The sequence below is a fragment of the Mchenga conophoros genome, linkage group LG17 (genome assembly GCF_057382185.1).
Source record: "Mchenga conophoros isolate Kocher_MC1m ecotype Shallow Benthic linkage group LG17, M_conophoros_male_GT1.1, whole genome shotgun sequence".
Lineage (NCBI taxonomy): Eukaryota > Metazoa > Chordata > Actinopteri > Cichliformes > Cichlidae > Mchenga > Mchenga conophoros.
The window spans coordinates 32,817,798-32,828,645 of NC_140542.1; the positions used below are offsets into that span (position 1 = coordinate 32,817,798).

Here is a 10,848-nt window from a genome sequence, read left to right on the forward strand (position 1 = left end):
TTATTTTGTTTTCTTACGAAACTGAAACTGCCCGTCCTCTTAATGACGCTAACAGCTCGGTTAACCCAGCAGCAGATGCTGAGGAATGTAAATGATAGTTGTATGCATTTTAAATGTAAATTTTGGCAGCTGGCCTAAATGATACAGCACAGTGAAAAAAAAAAGGCACCTCATACTAAACACCAGTATATAACAAACACATCGTATTAAAAAATGAACACAAAGTAGAAATGTAAAACTCGAAATACAAAAAAAAAGTAAAAAAAAACAAACAAAAAAAACAACAAAACATCGACAAACCAAATTTTACACAGTATAAAAAAATTAAAAGCTACCGAATCATCAAGTATTAAAACAATTCACACATGATATTCAGTTTGTTTTCGATATATGTTTAGTTATATTAGCTTTAAACAGTGCATTTTCACTCAGTGTTGATATCCCAGATCAATAATCTCAATCAACTGAGTTGAAATTCAGAAAGTCATAATAAAGCAGTCCATAATGCAGTTGTAGGATATGATATATTCAATATAACCAATTATCATAAATATATTTATTATTTAGCATGCTTAAATAATGGCCATCACTGCTGGAAGCATCAGAACTAGCAAAGACATCGGAAGTGGTCTGGAGGCTCTGTGAGGGTGGTGCAGTTGCCTGCTTTTGCCTCTGCACCTTAGTTCACTACCGAGGTGTCTCTGTTTCGATTCAGCTGGCACAAGATGGCTCTACACAACACGAGGGACTACATCTACAGGAAAGTGAAACAAAGATTGATTATTTTACTTCCTGTTCATCTTCTGTTGTTTCTTGACTTGCTTTGAGTCCTCTTGCAATTTTAGAAAGAGACTGAGGAGGGCAGAAAAGCCAAAGAAAACAGACACTTGCTCGCCTCTGGTTTCTTTAAACTCCATTTTTCTGGTCTTTTATGCTAAATTAGTAGATTGCGACTGTACTTACCCACAATAATAAAAATCCCAGTAACGTGCCCAAAAAAAATCTTAAATCCATGCATGAGGATTTCAACAAGGTACGTAAGGCATCCCTGAAACAGGAAAGGCTTAATAGGATACATATTTTCTAAAGATGAAACAAACAATTTGCATCTCAGTTGCATCAGATGACACCATAACAGCTTATAGAGTTTGCAAAGGTTCCTGGAAAAACTGATGAGAATGTCTTTAATACCTGTTCATAAATCATAACAGTCTGATTTTCCTCCCAGCTGCTTCCAAGAGTTTCCACCTAGAAAACATAATCATTTTAAGAAAAAAAAAAGAAAAAAAAGAATGACAAGCAGGGATAACAGAGACCAGAGTAATGTTTAAAAGTTTATTTGTAATTTTAAAAAAATCTGAATAATTTTGGTGTATGTGGAGAGCAAATTTGCAAATTTATCCCAGTTAACTGCCGTATTATCAAAAACAGATTGCATGTAATTGCCAACTTGATGCCATTCAATCACAAAGTGATGCCAGGCCGACTCTGCCTTGTTTCGACTCATTAAAATTGTTTTGAAGTTGGCAGCTGATACAGGAGGTCACTGAACTCGTCCCCATCTTCGAAGCAACATTTCAACATTCAAGTGTTTTTAAATCAATTGGTCCTCCATAATGAATGAACACTACTAATAATGACAGCCTTATATCAACAGGTTCTAATACAGAAGAACACAGTGTAGGCATGTTAGCTTTCACACTTACACACAGATTAGTGGACTCTTTGGCACAAAGGCAGGATTTTGGGATGTTGGACTTCCAGTCCTGGTAGCCCTGAAGTCTACAACACTCCAACTGAGATGGAAGTCAAAGGAGAACATAAGAATACTTAGAGACAACTGCAAAACAACCACTTCCTAATTACCTCAAATTGGCTACAGGTATTAACAGAGGTATGTTTCAGTGTGATTGCAAAAACATGGACATCCTGACTCGCAACCTCAAACTACGAGGTTTCTTACATCTGTCTGTAAATCGTCGAGCAACTCTTTGCTGCTTTCCATCAGCGGCAAAAGCCTCAGGTATTCCTTCTTCAGCTCTTCAACTAGCAGCACAACAAAAACAAAGTAATATTAAAAATATTATTACAAACAATACTGTGTCTTCTAAAACACATTTTGGATTAAACTAAACAAACACACAAACCCCCCCCCCCAAAAAAACCCCCCACAGAAACTCCACATTTTAAAGTCAACTCGGTGATACCTCAGGGTGGGAAGCCAGTCCTAAGAATAATAGAATGATAACCATCAACAAGACGATACTCTCTAAAAATCACTCCAACTGCATACTGTCACACACTGTCACAATTTTTTCTTGGTTCACCTATTTTGGGATATTTACACGTTTTATTTGTAGGTTAATAATTGCTTAATTCTTTGTTTTGTTATTTATCTTTGTAAGTCAGCCAGGAAGAACTGCAAGGTCATTAACTTTAAGTAAAGGGACTGGTATAGGACCAGCATGCACTGGGGTGGGCTTATGGTTTTTGTTTTTTTTACCAGATTTGCAAGAATCCCTTTTAAGTTTGCAACTGCCAGAAGAACAAGTGAAAATGCAAACTGCATATTTTCAGTCCAAGGTGACAGTATTCTGTTTTTATAGACAATCCCACGTAACAGACAGGTCTGGCCCGGCTCTAGTGTGAAGCCAGACACTGCTGGCTGACTGGCATGGTAAGGGGTATGTCAACCAGATGTGGGCCAGGTCTGGCAATGATGGCACTGTTTATGTGATGGCATGCCACATCTGGCCCGATTGTGGTTTGGCTTATGCGTCCCAGATCTGTCGTCTAACCGGCATGAATGTGTTTTCTAGCAGTATCAAGTTACTAAAGTTACTATTTGTACTGGATGTCACAAATCCTCACATCCTGTGAGGTCAGATACAGATTCAATAAGATTTTTCTATTTTATTCTCAGTTTCCAGGAATTTCAATTTGTTGTTAAAAAAAAAAAAAGTGTTTTGGTTTTGTCTCCATAGGACTCATTTATTTCACATGAAATATGTTAAAATGGTATTAAAACACTGTCATCATGTCAGTTTGCTGATAAATGCAAAGATTAATAAGCCATCAGAAACTCAGGGCATGCATTTGAGTATTGGTATGTCACATATTTAGACTGCTGGGGTTGTAGATGTGATTTTAGCGACATGCCTTGGAGGTGTTTTACTCTATAATCTGCTATTAAAGACGTAACTAATATTAACCGTGTTTTGTAGAATGATTTCTAACATTTAATGTTGTTAAGGCATTTTGCTAGAGTTGTAATTTTTCAGTCATGAGTGAAACGCTTAAGTTATCTTCAAACAATGTATTTAGCCTTTTATCTTGAAAATGTATTTCTACCTCCATAGAACAGCATATTACATTTTAACGTTCCCTAAAGTAACATGCTGGGACTGTAAGGGGGGATTTAGCTTTCATAGCAGGCTTCATGATCATGCAATTGCACCCAAAAAAATTTTTCATTCCAGGATCAATACAGTTAGAAGAGACCTGATCAGAAAATTGTAATTAAGAAAAGGTAATGCCACTTCCATGTTTAAAGAATATATTGTTATGGATTAACTCTAATCAGTACTACCTTCTTATTCTGTGTTTACTTCATGTTCTGTTAGGTCTGGGCTTCCCGGTGATCGTCATTCCCTGGATGGGGCTTCGGGAGATGAACTCCCTTAAAAGAAGGAGAAGCCTGTCAGGTTCTGTGACCCACCTGGCAACTCCAGCCATCTCCTACATCTACAACTGCTTGAGGAGCCAGGAACCTCTCCTGTGGGGCCAGTCCATGCAGCAGGACGCAGAGAGCATCAGTGAATGGAAACTTATGACGGCAGAAACAAATTAAAGACAGTTAATGTCTCCATTATGCTCCTGTTTCTCTGGTTCGCTCTTGTTTTTATCACTTGAGAAATATTGCTAAACTGAGTCCCATTGTATTATGCTCTGAATTGGAAATTGTTACACATGCATTTGTTTCATCTCATTTGCACTATTGTAATTGTTTGTTCACTTGTTTATGTAAGGCCCCCTTGGAACATCTGCTGGGTTGTTCAGAATGCTGCTGCAAGGTCTCTGACCAAGTCTTCTAACTACTCGCATGTCACGCACCTGCTGATGCAGCTGTACTAGCTCCCCATTAAATTCAGAGTCCACTTTAAGATTATGACTTTGACATTCGGGGCTCTGCATGGACAAGCGCCAAAATCAACATCAGAGATAGTTTACATCCGTACATCCCTAGCAGGTCCCTGGGGTCATGTGATCAGTTCTTGCAGGTTGTCCATAAAACTAAGCTGAAAACGAAAGGTGACAGAGCTTTTGTAACTGTGGCCCCAGACCCTGACACTCTCCCTCTTTGAGTTTGAGATCTGTGGACTCAGTGGTCTCTTTTATAAAACAGCTAAAAACTCATTTTTTTTAAAACTTGCTTTTGGTTCAGTTTTGTTTTATCTTTTCTAAAGCACTTTGTGATTTTTATCTCGAAAGGTTCTATACAAATATAATTTCACTTACTTACTTAAATCTCCATTAGCTGATATAAGAGCTGACTGACAGGCTGTTGGGCAAATTGTTGACTTGATAAATAAATGTCACCCTTATAAACAACAGCAACAGGTAAACCTTTCTATCCATTACAACAGAATTGTCTTCTTTTCAGTTTGTCAATTAAAGGAAGCATTTTGTCATTACTTGACTTCATTGCACAGACACTAGGTGGCACTAACACCTAACACTTTCTCAAGAAATTAAAGTCACCATAATATACATTGTAAACTTGTCAAGGGCATTGCTGTGTCAATATTATGTTATAATGTAAGCAGTAGGCGTAGGACCTTTGTCACTTTGTGCTCGTATTCTATTTTCAAATTCACACCAGTTCTTTTTCCTGTTTATATGTATGTTTATGGACAGTTTAAAGTTTATAAGGCACGCCTGACTGTAACAGTAATACAGCAACCCTGCAAAATTAGGCAGAGGTGCACCTCTGTCCTTATGATCACATGCATTGTCTCCTACTGTCACCACATTACACAACCATAAGTCAGTTTTTTTTTGTGTGTGTGTTCGTTCTCAGGTAAAACAGTGAGTGAGACAGACCGTGGAGCTGTCTCAGTGGCCGTTGAAGGAGTCTTAGAGCTTCTGGAGGCTTTTAATATAAGATCAACACAGGTTCCAAAAGCGATCTCTCGCCATTTTGATGAGCCTGCAATGTCAAGTGAGCACATTTGAAGACCTAATTCAATTGATTTATGTTTACGTTATGACTGTTTGCAGCCACATGAATAGTTAATGATGTACTATGGTTGTTGTGTCTCTTTGTGTCATGTATATTGTGCCTGTACTCAGGAAGGTATGTATTTTTATGGTCTTAAGAAGTCTGATAATGAGCTAAACATTACCCAGAGACAAGTATGTATTTTCTAATTAGCAATTTTTTTTTAAATGTATTTTTCAAATTGTTTAACAGCCAAATCTTCCTACAGAGGGAGAATCCACCTGTGATGTCGTCATGAGGGATGACGACAAGAACGAAGACTCTCACCAGGAAGCATGGACTGTGTTTGAGAGGATGTTTTCTCATTTGTATCATCTAAGGTGGTTGTTTTTGTTATTGGAGTGTTGTGATTCCACTGGTGATTATACTACAGATACCAAATTAGGATTACTTACCAGCACATATGCTGTGATTTAGTTAAATAACTATGTCGCCATCAATTCAAAAGTGGTCGCATTCCGCTGTAACACTGTAGTATTGGGGAAAAAAACTTAAAGTGAGTAAAGTCTCTTACATAATTTCCCCGGGGATTAATAAACTACATTGATTCTAATAATGATGATGGCTGTAAAAAAAAGAAAAAGAAAAAACGAACAACAACAAAAAACAAAAATGCAAATAACAGCCAAATCTTTCTAATTGTGGAGGAAGAAATTGACAAATTACAAAATAATCCAGCCCAGTTATTAAAAAGTCCATGCTTGGTGACATGAACTAATTTGCCAGGACAAAAACCACACTTTGGTGAAGTGTAGCTTGTTTTTTGTTCATTCTGCTGACCCCCTGAAATCTTTTGGTTTCTGTTATGTTGTAGCTCGGAAGTGTTCAAAGCTCTGGGCTTTGACCCTCACACCAGTCACTGCGTTCAGCCAGAGGGAGGTCCTCCACCACCACAGGAAGTCTTGGCCTGTTTGCAAAATCTGTCCATCATGCCAGTTAAAAAAAAATACCACAGGACATTTCACTCATCTTTCATTTCAGGTTTGCATAAGACCCCTTCCTGATCATTCTTTGGATTATAGCTGTGCCTCTTATAGAGAAATGTATGCATCACAGTCACCATTTCACAAATCTTATTTGTACATCTGGATCTGTGTCCTTCAGTAAACTCCACAGAGGAGTTTGATCTTGCTTACCTTTGCCTCAACAAGTAGCTTTTTGAAGGAGTCCTTTAAACCACCACCCGTCTCCTTCTTGTGTGCATGCGTTTTATGTTCTCATTGCTCTCAGGCTCCAGAGGTGAACCTCTGCCTGCATTTGTCAGAACTATGTTCCAAAGTACTATGGTGCCTGAGAGCAATGAAAGCATAAAGGACTGGTTTAAAGGACTCCTACAAATTGCCTAATAACAATCACCTGCTGAGGCGTGGGTGTGTCCTGAGGTGGGCTATCAGCTGGTCACGGGACCTATTTAAAGGGAAGCTGCAGAGCAATGGAGGAGGCCCCAGATATGATGAGAAGGAATGTGTAGAAGTGAGGTATCTGATAGGTTGTGTAATGTGGTGACAATAGGAGACAATGCATGTGATCATAAGGACAGAGGTGCACCTCTGCCTAATTTTGGAGTAGTGTATCTCCACTGTTGTTTACTGGGTGCAGTCGTGTTGGGGGAGGGCTATTAGCCAGGACAGCTCCCCGGATGATGGTTTTGGCCCATATCGGTCTGCTTACAGGATGATGGGAGGCTTCTCCTCGTCCACCCGGGACAAGGCTGCTGTGGTCCCGCTCTGAAGAGAAAGTGCTTCCCGGTTGTCAAACATTATCTAGTCTTGTAGATGGTCTGACAGCTGAGAATAATGATGAGTCAATAACAACAGTGTGCTCTCATCTTATGCATGTGAGTTTGTCATTATAGTTTTATTTGTAAGAAAATGATGAACTTCACAATGTGTACCTAATCAAAGAACATTTCATAAGTCAGTTTAATTTCATTGCCCTATGAGAGCTGGGATAAACATATCCTGACAGTTACAGTTGAGCACACTTCAGTTAAATCTTGAAACAGTAGAGACAGATAGAAATAGATTCACCTTTGCATAGACAAAAGCAGATACCGCCTGTGTTCAGTCCATCATATTAAAAAGGAAACTATAACATGCTCCATGTCATCTTGCATCCACGTCTAAATTGTTGACAAGCAGCCCGGTGTTGTTGTTCTGACTGTATTTAAAACAGGGCTGTGCTGTCCAGCTTCAAAAGCTGGTATCTCTTGGTGGCGGTATTGGCTATATTAATTATTGTTAATTATAATTATTATATTCTTAGAGTTTTCTCTTTCTCTTATATTTAAAATAACCACACTACGGATGGATACTGTGAGAAGGAACATTTATGTGGATGACTGTTTAAAATCTGTTGCTTCACAAGAAGAGGCAGTGCGCATGCTGCAGAGGCTGATATCTGCATTAAAGGAGGAGCTTTCAAAATGGATCAGCAACAGTCACACAGTGCACATCTCAATCCCAAAGGAAAGAAAAGCAAAGGAAATCAAGGGTCTGGATTTGGATCAATTTCCAATTGAGAGAGCACTGGGTTAGTTCAAGTTCAGAAACTCTCCGCAGGATCGTCCACCAAGTAGAAGGGGCATTTTGTCTGTGATCGGCTCACTGCATGATCCTTTGGGAATTTTGTCTGCTTTCAGTATGCCAGCTAAACTGTTGCTACAAGAACTTTTGTTGACAAAATTTGAAGTGGGACGAAGTTATTCCCCACTCTCCCTCTAAGCGGGGGCGTGATTGGGTGGAGGAGCTCCAGCTGATTCAGTGGAATGCTTTCTTAAACCAAGTTCCACTGGAAGACCAGATAAAGCACAACTTCATCATTTTTCTGATGCAAGTCCAGATGGTTATGGGATAGTGTCATATTTAAAACTGGAAAAGAATAACATCTCAAATGCTGCCTTTAACCTGGGAAAAGCTAGAGTTGCTTCTTTTAAGCAAACTACAATTTCCAGGCTGGAATTGACAGCTTCAGTTCTTGCAGTTTGAGTGAACTAACTTCTGCAAAAAGAGTTGCAGGAAAAGTTTGAAAAATCTGTTTTTTGAACTGATAGCACAACAGTACTGAAATACATCTCCAAGGAAGCCAGAAGATTTAATACCTTAGCTGCAAATAGAATTTATGTTGTTCAAGAAGCAACAGATGTGAATAAGTGGAGATATGTTTCCTCTAAGGAGAACCATGCAGACGACGCATCCAGAGGCATGAAAGCTGAGGATTTTCTCAAATGTAGGAGATGAATAAATAGGCCAGAAGTCAGAGGAATGGCCTAAAATGGATGTGGATCACAGTGCAATTCCTGCAAATGACCCAGAGGTCACAAAGGACCTGACAGTGAGCATTTTTTGTGAAGGAATCACAAGATGCTACAAACTGTCTGATTCATTACTTCTCATCTTGGACAAAACTTCAAATCTCAGTAGCCTGGTTTTAAAGCTGAAAGAGACCTTGGTGTTGCTGGGACAAAAGAGGAAAGAGTTTGTTGTTGCAGATCTGAATGAAAATGATCTGGAAAGTCAAAAGAAAGAAATGGAAACAAGAATGGGAAAATCTGACTCAAGAAGATTTGGCCAAAGCAGAACAAGCTATTATTCAGCATGCACAACAACAGAAATGTAAAACTGAAATGGCTTTAATAAGCAATGGCCTCAAAGCAGTTTCCAAGGGGAAGTTCTCCCTACAAGCTCGACCCGGCATTGGATGCAGGGGAATAAACGTGTTAACATTGATTTTACGGCATTTCCGTCAAAACTTGGCACATGTAGGAAGAGCGTACATCCTGTCAAAACTAAGACAAAAAGACTGGATAGTAAATGCAAATTCGGCTGCCAAGAAAATAATCTCTTGTTGTATCATGTGTACACGCAACAAAGAAAAGTTTGTTGAACAAAAGATGGCGCAGAGAGAGTCCTGCCAGACACGGCTCCGTTCACAAATGTTGGAGTGGTCTACTTTGGGCCTATAAGGACAAAGTCTCTTTAAAAGGTATGGGGTTCTTATTCTTTGTTTGACCAGTCGTGCAGTACATCTGGAAATTGCATAAACACTCAGTAAAGACTGCTGTACAAATGCTGTCTGGAGGTTCATCTATAGACAAGGCCCAGTTTCGTCCATCAGATCTGATAATGCTAAAAATTTTGTTGGTGCAAATTGAGAGCTGAAAGAGAGCTTGGCTGAGCTGAACTATGCTAAAATTCAAAACGCTTTTATTCAGGATGGCATCAAATGGGACGTTAATGTCCCGGCAGCATCTCACCAAAGTGATGTGTGGGAGCGTCTCATTCGTTCCATAAGGAGTATTTTAGTCTCAGTTCTCAAAAAACAAGCTTTGGAAGATGAAGGCCTCCAAACAGTCCTCTGTGAAGCTGAAGCTATATTGAACGACAGAGCCTTTACCAGAGTTTGCAGTGACTCAATGATCTTGAAGCACTCGCACCCAATTATTTGTTGCTGCTGTAAAACAAACCAATTTTGCCACCAGGAGTGTTTGATCAATGTGATCTTCATGCTAGGAAAAGGTGGAAATGGGTACAGTACATGGCAAAGCTGTTCTGGAAAAGATGGCTTTCTAAAGACATACCTCTGATGCAAGAAAGACAAAAATAGCAGGGGACTAAAAGATGTCTTATACCTGGACATATTGTCTTGATTGCAGATGCTACAGAGACCTGTGTTTTGGAAAGGCCAGTGGCAACACTTCTTTTGCTACTGGAAGCATCCTCTTGAAGAAGTAACATCATCAATGAAGATTAAGGACATGCCGGAGGGAATAGCTCCTTTTTTAAAGAATTTTGAAGTAACTGTGATTGTATGCACAATTAGGGGCCAGAGTGTTGGAGCCATTTATTCTTTATTTTTATTATTTTGAAATTTGTTTATCTTTGTAAGTCAGCCAGGATGAACTGTAGGGCCATTTTCTGTAAGTACTAGGACTAGTATAGGACCAGCATGCACTGGGGTGGGCCTATTTTATTTATTTATTTTTTACGAGAGCAGAAGCAACAGGAAAGAGTAAAAACTGATTTTTGTTTATTGCTTGCCAAACTCAATAAATTAACCATAAAACGCAACGTTCAAGTTTTGGACATTGGACTTTTTTTTTTGCTTGTGTGTAAAATATCACCACAGTGCAGCAGTGGCTTGTGAATTTTAAATTGTTGAATGTTTGTTTGGACAAACAATGGAATCGTCACTACAAAAGGTTTTCTTAAGATATATAAAACAGATGTGTTGCAACAAATACACAAAGACATATGAAACAGAGGGGGCTTTTCAAAAAATAGTGTAGAGACTTTTTTAGTTTAATCAGTGCCATCATATCAATAATTTTTAGATGAATTCTAATTGTAAAATGTCTTTTAAAAAATTCTGTGGAACAGGTCAAAATTGAGTGATCATTTTACTTAATTAGTTATTTAGTAATTAGTATTGTTAGTTTATGAAAGCTGTAGCCATTAAGAAGTGGGCTTGTAACCTAAGGGTTGCATAACTTGATAAATCATTACTGGTGTCATCATTTCACTTGATTTTATGTCAAATTTAAGTTTACAAAACAAAACCAAGCTATA

At 38.7% G+C, this 10,848-nt stretch overlaps 1 protein-coding gene and 1 long non-coding RNA gene across 2 annotated transcripts; one reads left to right on the forward strand and one right to left on the reverse strand.

The window, feature by feature from the left end:
• Positions 1-208: 208 nt before the first annotated feature.
• On the reverse strand, positions 209-3,614 carry LOC146555767 (uncharacterized). The gene is made up of 6 exons (XR_014889314.1): positions 3,590-3,614; positions 1,964-2,046; positions 1,707-1,796; positions 1,192-1,248; positions 964-1,048; positions 209-754 (listed from the first exon to the last, which is right to left on the reverse strand). It is a non-coding gene; the product is annotated as an uncharacterized LOC146555767 (long non-coding RNA).
• LOC146555766 (uncharacterized) lies at positions 209-7,117 on the forward strand. The gene is made up of 4 exons (XM_085252758.1): positions 209-3,815; positions 5,081-5,221; positions 5,490-5,601; positions 6,096-7,117. Exons 1-4 carry the CDS (start codon positions 3,533-3,535, stop codon positions 6,283-6,285), a joined length of 726 nt encoding a protein of 241 aa, XP_085108884.1. The 5' UTR covers positions 209-3,532; the 3' UTR covers positions 6,286-7,117.
• The last annotated feature ends 3,731 nt before the right edge of the window (positions 7,118-10,848 follow it).

Excerpts from the sequence above, each read along its gene's own strand:
- LOC146555766 (XM_085252758.1), top strand. The coding sequence starts at position 3,533 with ATGCCACTTCCATGTTTAAAGAATATATTGTTATGGATTAACTCTAAT. Across the intron at positions 5,222-5,489 it reads TGATGAGCCTGCAATGTCAA|AGGGAGAATCCACCTGTGAT; the intron begins GTGAGCACATTT and ends ATCTTCCTACAG. Across the intron at positions 5,602-6,095 it reads TCTCATTTGTATCATCTAAG|CTCGGAAGTGTTCAAAGCTC; the intron begins GTGGTTGTTTTT and ends GTTATGTTGTAG.